Source organism: Pristiophorus japonicus, chromosome 3 (assembly GCF_044704955.1).
Source record: "Pristiophorus japonicus isolate sPriJap1 chromosome 3, sPriJap1.hap1, whole genome shotgun sequence".
Lineage (NCBI taxonomy): Eukaryota > Metazoa > Chordata > Chondrichthyes > Pristiophoridae > Pristiophorus > Pristiophorus japonicus.
Window position 1 is genome coordinate 159074920 of NC_091979.1, and position 25065 is coordinate 159099984.

The window sequence follows — 25065 nt, forward strand, 5'->3', positions numbered from 1 at the left end:
GGCGCGAGAGAGAGAGAGAGAGACTGAGCCTGAGAGCGCGCGCGGGAGACCAAGAGAGCGGGCGAGAGCGCGAGCGTGAGAGAAAGTGCACGAGCGCGAGAACGATCACGAGAGAGCGCACGAGAGAGCCCGAGCGCGCGCGCACACGCGAGCAAGAGACTGAGCCCGAAACCGAGAGCGAGCACGCGAGCGAGCGTGAGAGAGGGAGAGCGCGAGAGAGGGAGAGCGCGAGAGAGGGAGAGCGCGAGAGAGGGAGAGCGCGAGAGCGGAGAGCGCGAGAGAGGAGAGCGCGAGAGAGGAGAGCGCGAGAGAGGAGAGCGCGAGAGAGGAGAGCGCGAGAGAGGAGAGCGCGAGAGAGGAGAGCGCGAGAGAGGAGAGCGCGAGAGAGGAGAGCGTGCCCGCGCGCGCGAGACCAAGAGAGAGCAGGCGAGAGAGAGCCCGCGCGCGCGAGACCAAGAGAGAGCAGGCGAGAGAGAGCGGGCGAGAAAAAGCGCGAGCGTGAGAGAAAGCACGTGCATGCGCACGGGAGACCGAGCTCGAGCCCGCGAGCGAGAGAGAGAGAGCGCGAGAGAGAGAGAGCGCGAGAGAGAGCGCGAGAGAGAGAGAGCGCGAGAGAGAGCCCGAGCCCGAGAGAGAGCCCGAGAGAGCACGCGCGTGAGACCGAGAGCGAGAGCGCGTGAGGCCGAGAGAGCGAGCGCGTGAGACTGAGAGAGCGAGCGCGTGAGACCGAGAGAGCGAGCGCGTGAGGGTGAGAGAGCGAGCGCGTGAGGGTGAGAGAGCGAGCGTGTGAGAGAACGAGCGCGAGAGAGTGAGAGAACGAGCGCGTGAGAGAACGAGCGCGAAAGTGAGAGAGAACGAGCGCGTGAGAGAGAGAGAACGAGCGCGTGAGAGTGAGAGAGCGAGCGCGTGAGAGTGAGAGAGCGAGCGCGTGAGAGTGAGAGCGCGAGCGCGTGAGAGTGAGAGAGCGAGCGCGTGAGAGTGAGAGAGCGAGCGCGTGAGAGTGAGAGAGCGAGCGCGAGCGCGTGAGACACCAAGCCAGAGAGAGCGTTATTCATCATTACCTCGTACTCCACCATTCGTTTATCTGCCAGATCAGCTTTGTTGCCAGCCAACGCTATCACTATATTGGGACTGGCTTGTCTCTGTAACTCTTTTACCCATGCTTTTGCTCTATCAAATGTTTCCTGAATAAAACAAAAAACAAATGAATAAATGAATCAATTTATTAATAAATTCAAATACAGTAATATTTGCAGTGAATTGCCTCATAATTATTAGCTACATGTATTTTGAAAACAATATTGCAAATGTACAAAACAAAGCATTGGTTAACATATTAAATCAATATGCAAACTAATAATACTATTTAAAATTAAAATGTTCCAAAATATACAAACATTTCCAATAACCCCCTCTACTGTGTGAATCTGCAGATTTTCAATTAAATTACTCAGATCCAGGCCCCTCTTCATTATTTGATTTCCTTCCTAAAGAGAAAACGCAAATTAGCATTTCCAATAATAACCTGTTTATCGGAGTAACCCCCAGCTTCTTTGTGAGATCCCAGTATACATTTTGAGACCACTAAAACTTCCAAGACCACCAGACTATTTCTTAGTGTTTGGCCCAGATAACTATGTCAGGCCCACAATACAAACAAAACAGATCTTCAGCTAATACAAATCAACTTCCTGTGAATTAAAAAACTTCCTTCCAATTTTCTCATGACTTGGTCCTAAACACACAACCTAGTGGGTTACTGAGCCATAGTGGCCAAGAAAGTCCCAGGCTTGATCCAGTATCTTTGTTGAATTCGCTGATCTTAGTTGGACTGCTACAATTGTCCATCACATCTCTGGTCTAGGGAAAGGGAAAATAAAACTAAATTAGCCAGAGTTTGCTCTTGATCAGTGACCCATGCTAGAAACTGCATCTGTATAACATTTGGTAAAGACAGGGTGTGGCCTGGCTGCAACACATCCACAGTTGAACATCATGCCAACGCTCCACCTAGTTACACAAATGATTAGCGCCTACTTCGATCAAATACTGATTGTTTGCAGATGCCTATGGAGCCCTTTGCCAGCATGTCAGTGTCATTAGGAGGGGAGAAAATTGGGTGGAAAATGCCCCTAAATAGCAGAACACAAGATATAGTGCATTCTATCAAGAGGTATCGTATGCCCTCCACAACTTTACTAAATAGGACATGTTTGCTCAGTGCACTAACATGCAGCACAATGGCTCATTGAGGAACAAAGTTTAGCATCTGACTTTCTAAATCTGTGAAACTAACTGTGGTCCATCCAAGATTGGCAAATCAAACAGACCTTCACTTTCCCAATAATGGAACAATAAAGCTATCTACAGTACTATGTGCCATATAATTTTGGTACTTAGCACATTAAATCAATTTGATTCGGCCATCTAATCTAAACTGAACTTAAAAATCCAAGGTTAACCTGGTGTAGGACTGGTTTCATGGTGAACCAAACTCTTAAACTACAATACCAGTCCATGGTATTTACCAAATTTCAGGGTACCATTCTGGTTAAGTACATTAAACACAGATGACTAGCAGACAAATCAAAATCTCAGCTGTTGTATGTGGTCTTTCTGCCCACCATACAGGTAAATAAATACAGTTACTGTGTTACCTTGGGGTGGATGTGAAATTCCCTTACTGAAGTTCAGGCAGTATGTCCGATATTTTAAAACTTTGAAACAGCACTATTCCTTGCAGGAAATATTATGGGTTAAATTTCAATAACTGCTGTTACCTGTTTTGTGATATCAAAAACCACTATGGCAGCTTGGGCCCCCCTGTAATACATTGGTGCTAAGCTGTGGTAACGTTCCTGACCAGCAGTATCCCAAATCTCAAATTTCACTGTTGTGTCATCCAAACAGACTGACTGCGCAAGAAAGGCAGCTGCAAAATAAAAATGAAAAATTGGATTAATTTAATACAGTCAACCTAATTATTCTTATAGCTTGTTGATCCCTCTCAAAAAATTCTATTTGTTTTCCTCCTTGCCAGGCACCATTTCCAGGCTGCAAATGCAAAACCACGTCCTACGATGGAGCTCTGGCTCAATGCTGTCACAGACCCATATGATCAACTATGCAGCTGAAACAAAAATATTACAGCACAATGCAATGCAATGTTGCATTGTACCAATAGGATGTTGAAGATTTATCCCAATCTGTCAGATACTAAAGAGAAAAGTTCTAACCAACTTAATCATTTATTCCTCAATTCAGATCATCTCTTTAGTGTCAGCTTGGTTCAGTTGATAGTACTTGTGCCTATTAACCAGAAGTTTGTAGGTTTGAGCCTCATGTCAAGTCCTAAAAACATAATCTAGGCTGATATTCCTGTGCAATACTGAGGGAGTGCCGTCATTCTAAGGGTACATGTACCAATGGTTCAGGGTAGACGTTAACAATCTCAAAGTTAACAATCTCATAAAACTACTGAAGGAATACGGCCTGGCCAACATTTAACCTTTAAGAAGCACAATCATAATACCTTGCTGAAAATGGCTGCCTTATTTACATAGAAACATAGAAAATAGGTGCAGGAGTAGGCCATTCGGCCCTTCTAGCCTGCACCGCCATTCAATGAGTTCATGGCTGAACATGCAACTTCAGTACCCCATTCCTGCTTTCTCGCCATACCCCTTGATCCCCCTAGTAGTAAGGACTTCATCTAACTCCTTCTTGAATATATTTAGTGAATTGGCCTCAACAACTTTCTGTGGTAGAGAATTCCACAGGTTTACCACTCTCTGGGTGAAGAAGTTTCTCCTCATCTTAGTCCTAAATGGCTTACCTCTTATCCTTACACTGTGACCCCTGGTTCTGGACTTCCCCAACATTGGGAACATTCTTCCTGCATCTAACCTGTCTAAACCCGTCAGAATTTTAAACGTTTCTATGAGGTCCCCTCTCATTCTTCTGAACTCCAGTGAATACAAGCTCGGTTGATCCAGTCTTTCTTGATAGGTCAGTCCCGCCATCCCGGGAATCAGTCTGGTGAACCTTCGCTGCACTCCCTCAATTGCAAGAATGTCCTTCCTCAGGTTAGGAGACCAAAACTGTACACAATACTCCAGGTGTGGCCTCACCAAGGCCCTGTATAACTGTAGCAACACCTCCCTGCCACTGTACTCAAATCCCCTCGCTATGAAGACCAACATGCCATTTGCTTTCTTAACCGCCTGCTGTACCTGCATGCCAACCTTCAATGACTGATGTACCATGACACCCAGGTCTCGTTGCACCTCCCCTTTTCCTAATCTGTCACCATTCAGATAATAGTCTGTCTCTCTGTTTTTATCACCAAAGTGGATAACCTCACATTTATCCACATTATACTTCATCTGCCATGCATTTGCCCACTCACCTAACCTATCCAAGTCGCTCTGCAGCCTCATAGTATCCTTCTCGCAGCTCACACTGCCACCCAACTTAGTGTCATCCGCAAATTTGGAGATACTACATTTAATCCCCTCGTCTAAATCATTAATGTACAGTATAAACAGCTGGGGCCCCAGCAGAGAACCTTGCGGTACCCCACTAGTCACTGCCTGCCATTCTGAAAAGTGCCCATTTACTCCTACTCTTTGCTTCCTGTCTGACAACCAGTTCTCAATCCATGTCAGCACACTACCCCCAATCCCATGTGCTTTAACTTTGCACATTAATCTCTTGTGTGGGACCTTGTCGAAAGCCTTCTGAAAGTCCAAATATACCACATCAACTGGTTCTCCCTTGTCCACTCTACTAGAAACATCCTCATAAGACTTACCTACATAAGTCAAGAGTGATTCACTATGTGAAGCATTTTGAGATGTTTCTGAAAGATGTGATAAAATACATTGGGCTGGATTTTCATCATTTAGCCCTACCAGTGGTTTTCTGGTGGCATTACGGTGGTTTTAAAGATTGCGTTTTTTTTTAAACCACTGAAATACCGCTATGACTGAAAATCGTTATTTTCGTCAAAATATGACCGGTGGCAGAGCTAGCAGTATTTGGATCTTATTTCTGATCGTGGAAGACTCAAACTTAAATAGGTGATATTTCTGTGCATGCGCAAATTTCTTTTCTTCAAAGTTTTTTTCAATTTTTTTTCCCACGTTTCAGAATCGCGCATGCGCATTGAGTTACAGTTATATTGAGTGGAGCGACTGTGGAGAGGAAATAGAGAGGGCATATGAGGAGAGAAAGAAAAAGATTAATATAAATATTATATTACGAATATAAGAGAAAGAATAATATAAATATAGGAGTAATAATAATATAAATCCACTAAATTTTTTCAAATGTCTCAAGTACCAGAGTTAGGACGGAAGAGGGCCAGGAAGTTTGAGGCCGCGGCCGAAGCGGAATTAGTGAACGAAGTGGAAGGGAGATATCAGCAACTGACCAGGGGTGGTCGGGGAAAACCACCCCCCCACCCCATGTACCAGAGAATATGGCGGGAGATCGCCAAGGCGGTGTCTGCAGTGGCCAGAACCCCTCATAAGGAACCTCAATCCCACATGAGGTGGAATGACCTCCTTTCAAAAGCGAGAGTAATGTTTTTATTCATGCATTACATGATCACTTAAAATATAAATATGACACGACATGCTGATGTAGTTAGCCTTAATGTCAAACCTTATTTGCCATACATGATCTTATGAGGACTTTCGGAGATGTAAAAAGATGCTTGTGCAATTCAATGTCCTCCTCATGAACTGCGTGTTGCTTAATGGGACATTAATGTGACATGAAACAAAGGACTGTAAAGCTGTGATTGCTATTTGTGTTTGCCGCAAGAGCAGATGGTAAAGTCGGTTAAACAATGCTACTTTCATTTTTGCAGAAGATAGATTCCAGCAATCGTGCAGACCATTGGCTCACGGGTGGAGGACCACCAAAATTATTTGAGTTGACAGACCTCGAGGAGCGGGTACCAGGAATCGTGGATACGGACAGCCAGATGGCCACCCGAGGTGGTGCCGATCCAGTGGTAGGAGACGGTAAGTCTGTCAAAATCCCCAGTCTGTGATGCAGTCCTTTATATAATTTAATGTCAATACAATATAAAGTACTGTAATGCTGTCATGTCATGTCATGTCATACATTTTCTGTGCGTTCGGGTTAGTGTAAATAAATGACTTTCTCTTGGTGAACATACTCATGTCACCGACACCTCCCCTGCTGCTAACCACTCATATGTTGTTTTCTATTTGCAGATGAGAAGTCACAAGAGGTAGACGAGGATGATGAAGATGAGGAGGAGGAGGAAATGGAGGTGCTCCCAACCCTGGCGCCTGAAGCAGTTGTTGCGCGGGTGTTGGTGACTCGTCCAGTTGAGGTGGTAGAGGGGGGGGAGGAGGAGGAGGAGGAGGAGGAGGAGGAGGGCTTTGACACTTTACCTGCGGTCACCACTTTCTCTTCGGGATCCATTTTTTGTGGGTTCCCCGCCACTGAAATTGTGGGACCAAGCGGTGTGCAGCAATGCACCCAGAGTGTGCGAAGCCCTATGCCAAATCCACGGAGGTTGATGTAGCAAAGCGGAAATGTTCTGATGCAGGCAGGCGCACACCAGGATATGGTGAAACTGTCGAGATTGAGTGTCGACGTGGGTTGCGAGCTCCTCCAGGCCATGGCTGCGGTTGCCAGGAACATTGGCGCACAATCCACCCGGCAATCGGAGGACATGTCGCAGCGGTGGACCGGAACACCGCGTCCGGCGATGCCCTGCGGCGATTGACGGGCCTGACATATGGCAATAAACCCCCACGTGCCATAGCGGCTAGGCCAACAGCACCTGAGGGTGGGGTGCGGCAACAGTCTCCCTACTCAGAAGTGGTTGCGCTGCCTTTCCCCCGTCAGGAGCAGCCCTCCCGAGGCATTGCTGCACAACGCTGTGGTCCTGCCGCGATCAGGGGTAAGGAAAATTGGAGCAAAAAACGTGTAAACACACCAAGGGGGGGGGGGGGGCGGGGAGAAGAGACCAGGGGCGTTGGGAGTGGTGACTGCTGGTAAAGTTGGTGCAGTGAGAGTGGTGGGAGGGGTACAGGCAGTTTTGTTGCTGTTGTTCTTGTTCTTGTTATTTATTTTTATTGTTACTGTTTCTTCATTGAAAATTTTTGTTACCAATTGTTAAAAATATTTTATGGTGTTAACTGTACAAAGTTTTGAAAGTTTACAAATTTTATATAAATTTTTTTATTCAACTAAACCATTGTTGTACAAAGTCTAACTTTTAGAAAATGAGGGGTAACAAAACTCATTGGTTCCATACAGTGGCCAGGCAAAGCTTAAATGCAACTTTCACCGTTCAAGCAAAACCTTCATTTATGAGCTGCTGTCGAAACAATTTTGCAGTGGCGAAAGCTCCATGAAGCCTCCGCTGTGGTGTTGGGGGGTGGGGTGGGGTGGTGCGGTGCTGGCATGGTTTCATCACCAGGCTCCACATTCTCCTCCTCTTCCTCCTCCTCCACTCTCTTCACTGGTCCCGCAACCTTTTAACGAGCTGTGCATCAGTCAGATCCAGGTATGAGCGCTTCTCCCTGAAAATTCGTTGGGTGCAAGGCCTCCTCCCCCTCCTCCTAAGTCGATAACCTTTGATTACCCTCATAATGCTCTGCAATAAACCCTCTTCCACCTCTATTCTGCATTAGATAATTAGTCAGCAATACAGGCTGAGATATTACAGGTGCCATTCATTTAAATCTCCACAAATGTTTTCAAGTATTCTCAAATCTCCTTAAATAAACACAAATGTCCATTCCATTTTGTAAAATGGCTTCAAATTTCCTTAAAACAATTCAAAATATTAAAATCCCTTAACAATCCTTTAAATACCCTTAAAATCCTACTTCATAACAACTGTAAAGCTATAACTAATGCTAAATAGCCTTCTGTGAAATCATCCTTTAATCAAAATGGCGGTGATAAGGTCAGGTCTTAAGATCAGGTAAGATGTGTTTAGATGTGTTCAGGGCGGTATTTCAGTTCGGCTGTAAAATGGATCTTATTGATGAATTTACCGCCGATGTTATTTTCGGGCTTTATTTGGGCGCTACACGACTAATGACCTCAAAATAACGGCGAAAAAGATGGCTAGGCTGTATTTCATAAAGCCGGTGCTAAATGAATGATGAATTTACCGCCAGGCATTATGTGGGCGGTAAATGACGATTTTCACCAATTATCTATTTTCGGGCGGTAGATGGGCATTAAGTGGGTGGTATTATGATGAATTTCTAGCCCAATGGGCCCGAAATTGATGAACTCACCGCCCAGTGCCGCCCACATTCCTCCCCAAGAGCCGACCAGTGCCACTTTCAAGATGGGCTGGTGCGGGCGGGAGGGAGGGGAGAACCTCCCGCTGATGTCAGTGGAAGGCCGAGTGGCGCAACGAGCTCCCACCCGCCGAGTTCCTATATTCATGCAGGCGGGAGTTGGCGCCAGACCGTTGGCTGGAGGCTGGTCTGTCCCCGATGGCAAGTCTGAAAATCCTGAAAAAAAGGTTAGTGAACATTTTTTTATTTATTTTTTCCACAGCGACTTACTTGGATGGGATCCCCTGAAGGTCTTCCGATAGTTTTTTTAAAAAAACTATGATGATTTTTATTTTCAGCTGTTCGACCCTCCATGGGCTCGACTCCATCCTTGGTGGCACTTGGGCGGCTGCCGCCCAGATTAGCAGCGTAAGGCCCTCATTTGCCACCCGCCGATCTTAGAGGGTCCTTGTTGATGAATATCCCGCCCAAAAGAACTGTCAGGTACCTTGGCAGCCATCGACTGTCCTTTGGGCGGCACTTAGGTGTGCGGGGGCCTTCATCAATTTCGGGCCCTTTGTCTTTACCAATTCATCTCTTCCTTTTCTGGAACTGCACAACCCCTTCCACTCCCCCTTCTTCCGAGAGTTCCACAGTTTTATACAGGTATTATAAATTACCTGAATAAGAATAGCCGACTGTTTAATTGAAATACCTTTGTCAATTGGGATTGTTAGTAAAGAGGGGAGACCTTGTTATTAAACCTCAACATCTTAAAGAAACAGAACTCTTCCTTCATAACTACAGCATTTCCACCATGTCTTCTATTCAACAACGAGGGACCAGCACGAGTAGTTGCAGACCCAGCATCTTGAAATACAGAAATAAGTTAGTAACCGGTCCTTCCCCTCCTCAGATTTCCTTTTCCTCCTACAATCTTCTGACTTTTAAAACCCAACCTTGGAGTCACCTAATCACTATTTCCTGATTTACCTCACCATTGTGTTTCATCCTTGGCAGTACCTTGCACTTTGGGCCTTGGCGAATGCTAATTTGGATTTAGGATTCATATAGTGGGAAAGTAAGGTTCTCCTGAGTTTCAAAGTTGAAGACTGTGATCCATTAGTCCAAATGATGGCAATCTTTAGCCAAAGCTTCTTTGCTGCTCTGCGAAGATTTTTGGGAGATGGCCAAGGAATAAGAGAGATCAGTGGAGATGGTCATTAACTGAGGATATTTCATTCATCATGCATATTAATTCAACTGCTCTATTCCAAATCAGCCATCTAATGTCATTAGAAAAAAAATTCTCCCCAGACTCCCAAACATGCCCAGTCAGTGCTTATCTTGCAGTGGCCAAGTACAATGTCAAGTGGACTGATTGCAGGCCTCTGCCAATACCACTGAATTCACCCAGGGCCATCTCACCAGAATGATCATGGACTTTGCTACTATAAACAATAGGAAAAATGGTTTCAAAAATATTTCTAATGTAGGTCTTCATAGAATATTAGTTGATCTCTTGTGGCATTGCGCATAGATTTATATGGATTGGACTTTTGCCTCTCCCTACTATTGCTGGCGAGTGCTCTGCCTCCAAACTTTTCTTCTCTGAGCTCATTCCTTGCCAGTCTCTTGATATTTTAGTTCAAAATTTGCTCTCTCCACTCCACAATTATGCTATGACTTAATCAGCTATACACTCATTCTTCTTGCTATGCTGCTCTGGTTTTAGTTTGTTTTCCTCCACCATATGGTTAAAAAAAACAATTAAAGTAGAGAATTCTGCTGGAATTTCAATGCTCTCCCAACTTTAGTTACTTTCCTTCAGCAAACGCCAGGCTTTATTTCATTATTTTTGGGTACAAAATCTAATATGCTTTAAAAAAAAAATTGGGGCCATGGGATTACTTAGTCGGTATGGAGCAATGCTGGAATTTAATTGGCTCTAAGGTATCACGTGGTTAATTTGGACCAAACAACAACATTACAAATCCTGCTGCTGAATTATTTTGCTGCATTATCAGTGAAAAACATGGTATGAACAGATTTAAGGATAGGCTCAAGGAGCAACAGAGATATAATTGAGAATTTCAAAATGATGATGGCAAGAGATAGGTCATTTAAGAAGGACAGGGATAGAAGCACTAGGGGACATATCATACATAAGCATAGTTTTAGGTTAGATACTAGGAAATATTTCTTTAAGCAGTGCCCATGAGATCAGATTATTAAACCATATGATTAGTATGGATTCGCTGCAGTCCTTCCCTAGGGAGCTGGAAAAGTTCAAGAGAAAGGAAGACATATGAAGTTATAAAAGGTAGGTTGCAGGGTAGGTGTGAATATCCTCTGAAGCTTGCTTGACTGCCTTGAAAGGTGAGGAGAGGGGGCTTCAGAGTGGAATGTTCCAAAGTTTTTTCCTAAATTGGCCACAGATTTTTTTACCTCGACCAGGAGATTTTAAAGAGTTGGATAAGGGGGGCTGATGATATACATGGTTGCATCATATCTGGATGGGGTGAGCATCGTTTTCATGCTTTTTTATGTTCCTAAGTTCTATATAAATGTTAACAAACCTATACCAAAAACGTTGCCACTATGGTTATAAAGTTGCAAGACTGTCTGGTTCTGCATTACTCCATCCATGAATGTTGCACTTGTCACTCTTGTTTCCAAACTATGGGTTCAATTTTCCCCAATGCCATTTTTTGGCGTATTGCCAGAGTTACGTTCATTTTTTCTGATCCCAACTACTCCAAAAAAATAAGTACCAAGTTTCCCCCGTTCTATTTCTTGAAACTGCGCAGCCTGTCCTGTAGCTTCGGGGGGAGGGGGTGGAGCCTAATGTCTTGGCCGAAAAAACGATGCCCCCCTTCTGCGCATGCGTGAAAAAAAAGGGACGTATTTGACGTGATTATTATGGGCGCGCATGCCCAGTACAGCTCCCAGTCTGCATTCGGCCATTTTTAAAGAGGCAGTTGTGTGTGAGAACTTTAATTCTCATTGGAAAAATCAGAGCTGCAATACAAGATGTAACATGGCTCAAGGACCAAGAATTTCTTACAGGATGAAGTGGAGGCACTGGTTACTGTGATTGAGGCCAGATGGCACGAGCTGGACACCAGCAGTGGTCACATAAAAGTTTCACCAAAAGAAATGAAGAAACTCTGGAACCAACTTGCAGAAGATTACTGTGCAATGGTGACCATTCCGAGATCTGGAGGCCAGTGCAAAAAGTGGCAGGACCTTAATCAAGTAGTTAGTGAAAGTAATATTTTCATTTATTCAATGGAATTACAATTGTAAATGTGACCATCTGTATGTCCCACCCAGCAGAAAGACACCCTCTCTAAAAAGTTATATTTTCAACTTTGCAGAGGAAGATGGCAAAAACAAAAGGGAAAGAACTCAAACAGGAGGAGGCCCGGCAAACCTGCACCCACTGACATGCTTGGAAGAGAGGGTCGCTGCTTTGATGGGTCCTGCCTGGAGAAAAGCAACCACCACTGCAAAAGCTGGGCCCACACTCGAGGGAGAGGGTAAGTCCGGCAAATTCCACAGTCTGGGCTTTGCTAAATGTTAAGTACTGCGCGGGCCAGTCATGCTTCGGTTCATAAAAATGTCTCAGTCAGCTACGCTTCGGTTGATGTAAAGTGCTATCATTCATCATGGTCCTTCAAATCAGCCTCCTGTCTGTGCTGTGTGAGCTACTCATGCCACCCATCCTGCCCCCTCCTCTGCTGCTAAACATTTGTCTGTTCTGTTATATTTTGCAGACCTTGAGGCCAACCCTGACGATGCAGAGTATTCAGATGCGGACGAGCCTGAAGAGGAGAACATCGTCCAATCCCACCTTCCAGACCAAGAGCATGGGGGTGAGGGGGAGGGGGAGGGAATGGATGAAGTCCCCGCTATTATACTCACTTTGGAGGAGGTGCAGGTGCCATCCATGGAGGTGCCAGCCCCTTTCCTGAGTGGTACGAGTGTTGCTGGGACATTCCATGGTTTCCCACAGTCCGAGGCTGGGGATTCCAGTGGAATGCAGCAAGGCATATCTAGGGCCCCACTGTCCGAGGCTGCAGGTCCCAGAGAGCCACACCCAGGGTGAGGAGGGGAAGAAGAGCTCGACAGCGCTCTCCTGAGATGCAGGATCTAACAGATGTGGTTCAGATGACGCAATAAGTGCGAAGAGTATTGACCTTACGCGATCACTCCTGGACACCATCAGTGGGGTGGGTGATGAGGTATCGGGATTGTCGGGAGAAGTAACAACACTCTCACGAGAAATGGGAACACTGTCCGGGAACATGAGGTAGGGAATGTCTCAGGCAGCAGATACAATGTCTGTGCACATGAGGGAGGGAATGTCGCACGTAGCTAATGCGCTGTCAGTGAACATGAGGGAGGGAATGTTGCACATAGTTGACATACTGTCAGGGCACGAGGGAGTTAGCTGCTGCAATAAGGGAACACGCCCAGACCTCACGGCCATTGACAGAATCAACTGCCACTCCCACTCCAATCCCAAGACCAGCCTCTGAAGAGGCCCGAGCCAGGCCTTCCACATTACTGCCTGCCCGCCGCCCCCCCGCATCAAGAAGTGCGCATTACCCGAGATGTTCGAAAGAATAAGCTTGGTACCAACCTGAGAAACGCTGTAGCACCGCCTGCGGGCAGGGGTGGAGTCAACAAGACCAAGCGCAGCGAGCGGTCTTAGATTAAGGTGGAGGAGAGATGGGTGTAGCCTTTCTTTGCTGCTGTTATTATTATTGTTACTGTTGTAACTGTTCTCAAATTATAAGTTCTTTGTAAGTTATGTAAATTTACAAGTTTAAAAGTTTGTAAGTGATCTTAAAGTTTAAGTGATCTTAAAATTTATAAGTGATGTTAACTAAAAACTTTAAAGTTAAGTACAAACAAATGTTTGTTAAACTTTTGAATAAAATATATTTTAAATTATAACTGAATCATTTCCATTATTTGTTCCATTAACACAACACAAAATTACGGAACAGGTCCAAACAGTAAACATGGTCCATTTGAAATAGTTGCCGCTGAGCCTTCAGGCAACAAAGCGTTGACAGCTGAACTGCTGGCACAAGGCTCGAGCAATCGTTAAAGGGGCACGACGGCCCGCCCTCCTCCGCTGTCGTGCTCTGGGTTCAGGTAATTGCATGGCTTCCTCGTTCTCCTCATCAGATGGGTCTTCTACTTGTAGCTGCTGCTGCCTCATGATGGACAAGTTATGCAGCCTGCAGCACACAACAGTGAACTGACCGACAATCTCTGGGGAGTAGTGCAAGTAGCCTCCGGAATGGTCCAGGCAACGAAAATGCTGTTTCAAGATGCCAATGGTCTTCTCTATTATGCTGCGTATCACAATGTGAGACATGTTGTATTCCTGGTCAACTTCCGGCGGGTTACGCGCAAGGACATCATGAGCCAGGTGGCGAGGCCATACCCTTTGTCTGCCACTAGCCAGCTCTGCCCTTCTGGCTGCTGCTGAAACATGGCAGGTATAACGCTCTTGTGCAGGATGCTCCCATGGTATCTTGCATCAATTGACATGATGTGATGCATGTCGTCACACACGAGTTGCACATTCACGGAGAGGAAGCCTTTTCTGTTTCTGTACATCTCGGAATCCTCCAAAAGGTGCTCGCAAGGCGCTGTGGGTACAATCGATGCAGCCCTGTACCTTTGGGAAGCCAGCAATCCTGGAGAAGCCCACAGCCCTTTCACGCATCGCCTGGGCAGTCATGGGGAACTTTATGTTGTCATTCCTCCAGGCATATAGTGCAGCAGTCACCTGCTGAATGCAGATATGTGTTGCATGTTGAGAAATGGCGCACACATCCCCAGTTGTGGCCTGGAACAATCCAGATGCATAGAATGAAAGTGCAGCTGTAACCTTCACTTCAACTGACAAAGCAGTCCTCCTGATGCTTCTAGGTTGCAGGTCTGCTGTTACTAACTCATAGATCTCAGTTACAACTTCTTTGCGGAAACGCAGCCTTCTGACAGAGTCTGCATCACTCAGGTGCAGGTAAGAACACCTGTCTCAATATACCCGACGTGGGTAAGGCCTCCTGTCCATCATCCTACGTGCTCTGAGGTTCCTCATGCAATGACATTGAATTAATTGTCTCCTCCACAGCGCCATCATGCAGAAGGCTTGCACAAGGTATGGCATTGTCAGTATGGCCCGCATGATTAAATTGTACTTTTGCAAGAAGCTCAAAACGACAGGCAGGACAAGCTTCTTTGCTGTCTCTCTCTCCACGGTCGACGCCCTAGTATAGATTACACCCAGGTCTGAGCATTCGCAATGGGCTTGCTTACATCGGTGTACTCGGCCCCCGCCCCGCTCCCCCCAGACTTCATTTAATGCTGCTTGCTGCAGAGTGGCATAGTGTAAGGCTTCTCATGCCTCCAGTTCTGCCCCCCCACCCCCCAGGGCTTCTTTTGATGCATAGTGCAAGGGTTCTCATCCCTTTAGTTCAGCTTCCACACCACCGCTACCCACCCCGCCCCCCAACCCGGCTTCTTTTCAAGCCAAGCCCCGAGCCAGTGTCCGGGCGAGGGACCAATTCTGTCGGCCGACACACCAACCTTCAAGCCTGGTTTGGAGACATTCGGTGGTGACGCGGCACTTAAAAAAAAAAATCAAAACTTAAAGAACTGCATGAAACTTCCATTTTCTGTGTTTTCAATTGGAAACATTTAAGCTTGATGATGCATATTTGTGTGTTGACTCCCTCCAAAACTTTGCCTAAAAACAATGGCGTTTTTCTGCACCGATTTTTTGATGTGCGCTGATTTTTCTTAAGTGCCCAGAAGCTTTTTTGGGAGTGGTCACATACGCCGTCCTAGAAGAATTGTAAGTTGGCCAAACTTGCATAATTGTGAAAAACTGGCACAGACATCAGGTTACGCCACCTATGACAAAAAAAAACTAATCTAAAAAAATCGTAACTGAGTTATGCTGGTGCACAATCTTTGGGGAAACTTGGATGTTAAAAATTTAGGCCAAAAAAAGCGGCGTGCGCCAAAAAAATGGGGAAAATTGAGCCCTATATGAGGAAGGGCGGGTCAATCCCCTCAGCAGAAACACCAGGTGGTAAATTTTTGCAGCACAGTTTGGGATTGTCCACCCCCACCCGCCCCCACTTCCCCCAATTAATCTCCCCAGATCTGGTCAGAATACAACAACATGCTTTGCAATGGCCAAGGTACATTTTAGATAGGTGTAACGAACTTACACCAAATGCTGAATAGTTTAAAAAGAACACTTACCACCAATTGTTGTCTCCTGGAATTCGTCAAACTGGCCTTTAACAAAACGCAGGACTAAACTCGATTTCCCCACTGCCATATCTCCTAGTAGAACCAGCTTGAACTGGCAGATCTTGGTCTGACCGAGACCATTTGGTCTAGAAGCTCCTCTGCTTGCCATGGTCCCTTGGAACAAGTTCAGTGTTCCAGTTTCAATGATATTTCAACTGATCAACCATGCAAGAGATCTTTACGATGCTGCTGTTCAGTGACCACTTCAAAACTGTAAAAATAAAGGAGCAGACAAGATTCAAGTACTGCAGCAAATAGATTTGTTGAAACCAATCAACAGTGGAGATATATAGGTAATGTTCATGCAGAACACAATGCATTATTGAAATACCCCTTCTCAAGGATGTAATAGAAACATAGAAAATAGGTGCAGGAGTAGGCCATTCGAGCCTGCACCACCATTCAATATCATGCAACTTCAGTACCCCATTCCTGCTTTCTCTCCATACCCCTCGATCCCTTTAGCCGTAAGAGCCACATCTAACTCCCTTTTGAATATATCTAATGAACTGGCCTCAACAACTTTCTGTGGTAGAGAATTCTACAGGTTCACAATTCTCTGAGTGAAGACATTTCTCCTCATCTCGGTCCTATATGGCTTACCCCTTATCCTTAGACTGTAACCCCTGGTTCTGGACTTCCTCAACATCGGGAACATTCTTCCTGCATCTAACCTGTCCAGTCCCAGCAGAATTTTATATGTTTCTATGACATCCCCTCTCATTCTTCTAAATTCCAGTGAGTATAAATCTAGTCGATCCAGTCTTTCTTCATATGTCAGTCCTGCCATCCCAGGAATCAGTCTGGTGAACCTTCGCTGCACTCGCTCAAGAGCAAGAATATCCTTCCTCAGATTAGGAGACCAAAACTGGACACAATATTCAAGGTGTGGCCTCACCAAGGCCCTGTACAACTGCAGTAAGACCTCCCTGCTCCTATACTCAAATCCTCTCGCGATGAAGGCCAATATGCCATTTGCTTTCTTCACCGTCTGCTGAACCTGCATGCCAACTTTCAATGACTGATGTACCATGACACCCAGGTCTCATTGCAACTCCCCTTTTCCTAATCTGTCACCATTCAGATAATATTCTGCCTCCCTGTTTTTGCCACCAAAGTGGATAACCTCACATTTATCCACATTATACTGCATCTGCCATGCATTTGCCCAATCACTTAACCTGTCCAAGTCACCCTGCAGCCTCTTAGCATCCTCCTCACAGCTTACACTGCCACTCAGTTTAGTGTCATCTGCAAACTTGGAGCTATTACATTCAATTTCTTTGTCCAAATCATTAATGTATATTGTAAATAGCTGGGGTCCCAGCACTGAATCTTGCGGTACCCCACTAGTCACTGCCTGCCATTCCGAAAAGGACCCGTTTATTCCTACTCTTCGGTTCCTGTCTGCCAACCAGTCCTCTATCCATGACAATACATTACCCCCAATACCATGTGCTTTAATTTTGCACACTAATCTCTTGTGGGACCTTCTCAAAAGCCTTTCCAAATACACCACATCCACTGGTTCTCCCTTGTCCATTCTACTAGTTACATTCTCAAAAAATTCTAGAAGAGTTGTCAAGCATGATTTCCCTTTCATAAATCCATGCTGACTTAGACAGATCCCGTCACTGCTTTCCAAATGCGCTGCTAATACGTCTTTAATAATTGATTCCAACATTTTCCCCACTACCGATGTCAGGCTAACCAGTTTATAATTCCCTGTTTTTTCTCTCTTCCCTCCTTTTTAAAAAAGTGCGGTTACATTAGCTACCCTCCAATCCATAGGAACTGATCCAGAGTCTATAGAACGTTGGAAAATGACCACCAATAGATCCACTATTTCGAGGGTCACTTCCTTAAGTACTTTGGGATGCAGACTATCAGGTCCTGGAGGGTGAGAAGGCAAAAAAGTGTAAAGAAATCGAAAGGTGACGTCACAGCCAAGGGGGTAAGTGATTGGTAAGTAGTTTTCTTTTTCTTTTCTTTATCAGTAAATAGCCTTTAAGCCTTGTTGTTGCCAGATTAAGTTTATGTAGGGGTTAAGTCATGGCAGGAGAGCTCAGACACATGTTATGCTCCTCCTGTACTATGTGGGAAGTCAGGGACGCTTCTGGTGTCCCTGACAACTACGTGTGCGGGTAGTGTATCCGGCTGCAGCTCCTGTCGGACCACATTGTGGCACTGGAGCTACGGGTGGATTCACTCTGGAGCATGCACGATGCTGAGAATGACGTGAATAGCACGTTTAGTGAGTTGGTCTTACCGCAGGTAAAGGGTACACAGCCAGATAGGGAATGGGTGACCAACAGGAAGAGCAGTGCAAGGAAGGTAGTGCAGGGGTCCCCTGTGGTCATCCCCCTGCAAAACAGATACACCGCTTTGGGTACTGTTGGGGGGGTTGGGGGATGACTCACCAGGGGAGGGCACCAGCAGCCAAGTTCATGGCACCGTGGGTGGCTCTGCAGCACAGGAGGGCAGGAAAAAGAGTGGGAGAGTTATAGTGATAAGGGATTCAATTGTAAGGGGAATAGATAGACGTTTCCGTGGCCACAACCAAGACTCCAGGATGATATGTTGCCTCCCTGGTGCAAGGGTCAAGGATGTCTCAGAGCGGGTGCAGGGCATTCTGAAAGGGGAGGGTGAACAGCCAGTTGTCATGGTGCATATAGGTACCAACGATATAGGTAAAAAACGGGATGAGGTCCTACAAGATGAATTTAGGGAGCTCGGAGCTAAATTAAAAAGTAGGACCTCAAAAGTCGTAATCTCAGGATTGCTGCCAGTGCCTAGTGCTAGTCAGAATAGGAATCACAGGATAGCTCAGATGAATACGTGGCTTGAGGAGTGGTGCAGAAGGGAGGGGTTCAAATTCCTGGGACATTGGAACCGGTTCTTGGGGAGGTGGGACCATTACAAACCAGACGGTCTGCACCTGGGCAGGACCAGAACCAATGTCCTAGGGGGAGTGTTTGCTAGTGCTGTTGGGGAGGAGTTAAACTAATATGGCAGGGGGATGGGAATCAATGCAGGGAGACAGAGGGAAGTAGCATGGGGGCAGAAGCGAAAGAAGTAAAGTAAAAGTGGAGGGCAGAGAAAACTAAGGCAAAAAGCAAAAAGGGCCACATTACAGCAAAATTCTAAAGGGGCGAAGTGTGTTAGAAAGACAAGCCTGAAGGCTCTGTGCCTCAATGCGAGGAGTATTCGGAATAAGGTGGACGAATTAACTGCGCAGATAGCAGTTAACGGTTATGATGTAATTGGCATCACGGAGACATGGCTCCAGGGTGGCCAAGGCTGGGAACTCAACATCCAGGGGTATTCAACATTAAGGAAGGATAGACAGAAAGGAAAAGGAGGCAGGGTGGCATTGCTGGTTAGAGGAAATTTATGCAATAGTAAGAAAGGACATTAGCTTGGATGATGTGGAATCAGTATGGGTGGAGCTACGGAAAACCAAGGGGCAGAAAACGCTAGTGGGAGTTGTGTACAGACCACCAAACAGTAGTAGTAAGATTGGGGACAGCATCAAACAAGAAATTAGGGATGCATGCAATAAAGGTACAGCAGTTATCATGGGCGACTTTAATCTACATATTGATTGGGCTAACCAAACTGGTAGCAATGCGGTGGAGGGGGATTTCTTGGCGTGTATTAGGGATGGTTTTCTAGATCAATATGTCAAGGAACCAACCAGGGAGCTGACCATCCTAGACTGGGTGATGTGTAATGAGAAAGGACTAATTAGCAATCTTATTGTGCGAGACCCCTTGGGGAAGAGTGACCATAATATGGTAGAATTCTTTATTAGGATGGAAAGTGACACAGTTAATTCAGAAACTAGGGTCCTGAACTTAAGGAAAGGTAACTTCGATGGTTTGAGGCGTGAATTAGCTAGAATAGACTGGCAAATGATACTTAAAGGGTTGACGGTGCATAGGCAATGGCAAACATTTAAAGATCACATGGATGAACTTCAGCAATTGTACATCCCTGTATGGAATAAAAATAAAATGGGGAAGGTGGCTCAACCGTGGCCAACAAGGGAAATTAAGGATAGTGTTAAATCCAAGGAAGAGGCATATAAATTGGCCAGAAAAAGCAGCAAACCTGAGGAGAGATTTAGAATTCAGCAGAGGAGGACAAAGGGTTTAATTAAGAGGGGGAAAATAGAGTACGAGAAGAAGCTTGCCGGGAACATAAAAACTGACAGCAAAAGCTTCTATAGATAAGTGAAGAGAAAAAGATTAGTGAAGACAAACATAGGTCCCTTGCAGTCGGATTCAGGTGAATTTATAATGGGGAACAAAGAAATGGCAGACCAATTGAACAAATACTTTGGTTCTGTCTTCATGAAGGAAGACACAAATAACCTTCCGGAAGTACTAAGAGACCGAGGGTCTAGTGAGGAGGAGGAACTGAAGGATATCCTTATTAAGTGAGAAATTGTGTTTGGGAAATTGATGGGATTGAAGGCCAATAAATCCCCAGGGGCCTGATAGTCTGCATTCCAGAGTAGTTAAGGAAGTGGCCCTAGAAATAATGGATCCATTGGTGATCATTTTCCAACAGTCTATCGACTCTCGATCAGTTCTATGGACTGGAGGGTAGCTAAGAAAACACCACTTTTTAAAAAAAGGGAGGGAGAGAGAAAATGGGTAATTATAGACCAGTTAAGCCTGACATCAGTAGTGGGGAAAATGTTGGAATCAATTATTAAGGATGAAATAGCAGCACATTTGGAAAGCAGTGGCAGGATCGGTCCAAGTCAGCATGGATTTATGAAAGGGAAATCATGCTTGACAAATCCTCTGGAATTTTTTGCGGATGTAACTAGTAGAGTGGACAAGGGAGAACCAGTGGATGTGGTGTATTTGGACTTTCAAAAGGCTTTTGTCAAGGTCCCACGAGATTGGTGTGCAAAATCAAAGCACGTGGTATTGGGGGTAATATACTGACGTGGATAGAGAACTGGTTGGCAGACAGGAAGCAGAGTCGGGATAAACGGGTCCTTTTCAGAATGGCAGACAGTGACTAGTGGAGTGCCGCAGGGCTCAGTGCTGGGACCCCAGCTCTTTACAATATACATCAATGATTTAGATGAAGGAATTGAGTGTAATATCTCCAAGTTTGCAGATGACACTAAACTGCGTGGTGGTTTGAGCTGTGAAGAGGATGCTAAGAGGCTGCAGGGTGACTTGGACAGGTTCAGTGAATGGGCAAATGCATGGCAGATGCAGTATAATGTGGATAAATGTGAGGTTATCCACTTTGGAGGCAAAAACGCGAAGACAGAATATTATCTGAATAGTGGCAGATTAGGAAAAGGGGAGGTGCAACGAGACCTGGGTGTCATGGTTCATCAGTCATTGAAAGTTGGCATACAGGTACAGCAGGCGGTAAAGGCGGCAAATGGTATGTTGGCCTTCACAGCTCGGGGATTTGAGTATAGGATCAGAGAGATCTTACTGCAGTTGTACAGGGCCTTGGTGAGGCCTCACCTGGAATATTGTATTCTGTTTTGGTCTCCTAATCTGAGGAAGGACGTTCTTGCTATTGAGGGAGTGCAGCGAAGGCTCACCAGACTGATTCCCGGGATGGCTGGACTGACATATGAGGAGAGACTGGATCAACTGGGCCTTTATACAATGGAGTTTAGAAGGATGAGAGGGGATCTCATAGAAACATACAAGATTCTGACGGGATGGGACAGGTTAGATGCGGGTAGATTGTTCCCGATGTTGGGGAAGTCCAGAGCCAGGGGACAGTCTTAGGATAAGGGGTAGGTCATTTAGGTTTAGATGAGGAGAAACTTCTTCACTGAGAGCTGTTAACCTGTGGAATTCCCTGCTGCAGAGTTGTTGATACCGGTTCATTGGATATATTCAAGAGGGAGTTAGATATGGCCCTTACGGCTAAGGGGATCAAGGGGTATGGAGAGAAAGAGAAAGCAGGAAAGGGGTACTGAGGGAATGATCAGCCATGATCTTATTGAATGGTGGTGCAGGCTCGAAGGGCCGAATGGCCTACTCCTGCACCTATTTTCTATGTTTCTATGTCTAAGTTTCCCATCCCCCTGCCATATTAGTTTTAACCCTCCCCAACAGCGCTAGCAAACATTCCTCGTAGGACATTGGTTCCGGTCCTGCCCAGGTACAGACCATCCAGTTTGTACTGGTCCCATCTCCCCCAGAACCGGTTCCAATGTCCCAGGAATTTGAATTCCTCCCTCTTGCACCATTCCTCAAGCCATGTATTCATCTTAACTATCCTGCTATTTCTACTCCAACTCCAGTTTTGGTACTAGCACTGTAAACAAGCTGTCTAATTATCATAAATATCCTGTAAAAACAGGAATTTTACATTTAAACACCAGTTCTTGAACATTAATATTAAATTTCAAATTGCTGATTTATCTAATAACGCTCAGTGGCACTAGACTATCAAATGGAATTCTGACCTTAATCCCGACTATGATAAATCTCACTGCCCAGGCTTGTTTTTCTCACTGTGCTGCTTGCTGATTTCAAAGTTACTGGATTAATAATAGTTAGACTGCACTCAATTGCTGATACAGGGGTCTGGTTTAAATTCAGACCTCACGTGCCAACACATTTGGATTTCCCCAGATACCAATCTCATCTGAGTCATTAGGATCAGCAAGAGGAAGCAAAATGTCTGAATGGCATAAGGGAGAAAAAGGAGCAAAAGCACCGTAGGTTCCACCTCCAACACTTTGGGTGGCTAAAGGGCAGTATTCTCAGACTATGGAGATGACCAGGATCATTTATCCATTGTCTCAGCAAAAGTCCTGGTTCTGAACAGGAAAAAAACTTCCCACAATTAAGGAATTTGACAACTGCACCAAAGAAAAGCCAATCTGCAGTGAGCAAACTGCTTCACATATTTCCACTTGTGTCCAACAATTCTGACATTAACATTGACCGAACTAGGTCTTTTGCAAAAACGCACAGTAAAGCAGTCCACAACTTCCTGCTAAAGTGTAGCGAGCATTCAGTATGCTGGCATGGAGGGACTTTTATCAAAACTTTAGAGATGGATAAAAAGAACATATAAACCACACAGCAAACAAGAACAGGCAGAACCAAGGCCCCTGTTCTGACTTCAAGTTTAAAAAGTTGCGTAATTACATTTGCAGAACATTTAAAATGAATCATCGGCCCAGGATTTGCTGGAGCGGGGTGTCTCAGCGTGCCCAGTTAGATAGACTTGTTCCTGCACCCTTCAGCTCAAAAATGTTTTGCACACGAAGTTGCTTTAAGTGCGAGCTGATAATGACACAGCGAGGGAAACAGAGCATCTGGGATCTAGGTGAACAATGGGACAGTGTATCTCCTTAACCAATGAGATTTATGTTTGAGAAATAACAGAGGAAGGACGGAGAAGAAATGAGAATGAGTGTCAAATCAGGTACAGAAAGAGAAATGAAGAGAAAGATTGGAATAAGGGAGAGAGAAAGAGACACAAAGGAAACTTAGGGGAAAAAAAATCTGACATTTTTAAATTCACCAACAATTCACAAAGTGAAAGAATGAGACTTCACACTTTTAATTTTTCATTTTTTGGGCAAGGGAGGTTGATTGGCAGCCATTAACAATTATCACATCGTTAAAAGGGTACTTACACTTAATTACTAGACATAACTTTGTGGCATGTTTAATGGACAAGTCATGGGTAAATACAGCAATTTCATGAAAATCACGGAGTGGTTAAGGGCAAGCTGCCATTTTTGCAAACCTAACGGCAGAGCGGCACAAATCAGCCAGCAACTTGACGATTCACAATACACAGTGTCATGTATCCTACATGGTTACTGCTTGTACTATTACAAGGTGCGCCACCAGAGGGCACTGCTGCAGGAGACTTGTAGGTTACCTGTACAAGTGTGCCTGGCCTAGTATAAAAGGCAGGCCACCATGTGTGATCCTCACTCTGGAGGGACTAAGGTCACTACAGTTCAAGTACAACACTGTCTCGTGGAGTCATTATCAGAGCATCTGAAGACATTAACAATTGGCGACGAGATTACGGACCTTCACGCGAAAATGGCTACCCTTGGTGCATTGCAGCAGTTCGCCAATGGTGATGATTGGGATGCCTTTGTGGAGAGGCTCGACCATTTCTTCACAGCAAACGACCTGGCAGGCGACAATCCGGCCACACTGGCTGATAAGGGCAGAGCTATCCTGCTAACCAGTTGTGGGCCCACCGTCTATGGCCTCATCAGGGACTTGCTGGCACGAGCGAAGACAACAACCAAGACGTACGAGGAGCTTGTAACGCTGATCCAAGAACAACACAAGCCCAAAGAGAGCATCCTCAGTCAGACTCCAGTTTTATACACACCGACGGCCCAAAGGCCAGGAAATCGCGAAATATACTGCAGACCTCAGGAGGCTGGCGGCACCGTGTGATTTCGGCGACCACCTCACCGAAGCGCTGCGGGATATCTTTGTCATCGGAATCGGCCATGAGGGCCTTCTTCATAAGCTACTATCTGCGGATACCAGAGTCACACTGCAGAAGGCCATCTCAGTGAGCCAACCATTCATGACCTCGACCTGCGGTTCTAGGTGGATGACTCATCCACAGGACTCAAACCCAGCAAGTACTGTGTACAGAATGGCGCCTTTTAGAGGCTGGACTGTAGAACGTGAATCTTCTCAGGGGAAAAAACAGGAAGGCCCCAGAGTCCCTTAACTCAGAGTCCGCCGAGGGGGGCTAATAGAGTAGCACCATGCTGGCATTGCAGAGGTAATCACAGGGCTCACCAGTGCCGTTTTACAGACTGTGTGTGTAAAGGCTACAGCACAAAGGGCCATTTCCAGCGAATGTGTAAAAGAAATATGACTCACTGTGTTGATGAAAGGTCTGCAGATGGCCATGAATCCAGTGCGAATTATGAAGCTCAGCCCCACAATGAGGTATATAGCATGTTTACCTGCACCACCGAATGTTCTCCGCTGAGGATGGAAGTCGAGATAAATGGCGTTCCAGTTTTCGTGGAAGTGGACACGGGGGCGAGCCAGTCAGTAATGAATCAAGAAGCCTTTGAGAGGCTATGGGACAATCAGGCTGAACGACACAAGTTGGTCCCGGTTCAGGCAAAGCTGCACACCTACACCGATGAACTTATCCCAGTCGTTGGTAGTGCGGATGTAAAGGTACTCCATGATGGCGTGGTGCACAAGTTATCCTTGTGGATTGTTGCAGGTGATGGACCAACGCTACTCGGAAGAAGGTGGATGGAGAAGATCCATTGGAGCTAGGAAGATTTCATCCCTCCAGCTATCGCGTCCTCCACGCTCAGAGGCAAAACAAGCCCTCACCTGAGGTTGGATCCGGCATCAGAGAGCAGACCAGCACAGCACCCGAGGCACAGACCGCTCAGCACGACTGCGTGGAG

The 25065-nt window shown here is 45.7% G+C and overlaps 1 protein-coding gene across 5 annotated transcripts in view; it reads right to left on the minus strand.

The window, feature by feature from the left end:
- rab5b (RAB5B, member RAS oncogene family) overlaps positions 1–25065 on the minus strand; it is an 87093-nt gene that overhangs the window by 17292 nt on the left and 44736 nt on the right. For all 5 annotated transcript variants that reach the window (XM_070875960.1, XM_070875957.1, XM_070875958.1 and 2 more), the window contains 3 exons: positions 15585–15846; positions 2781–2932; positions 1062–1184 (listed from right to left, as the gene is read on the minus strand). In XM_070875960.1, coding sequence (XP_070732061.1) covers positions 1062–1184; positions 2781–2932; positions 15585–15744 — 435 coding nt within the window. In that variant the 5' untranslated portion in view covers positions 15745–15846. The remainder of the gene's footprint in view (positions 1–1061; positions 1185–2780; positions 2933–15584; positions 15847–25065) is intronic.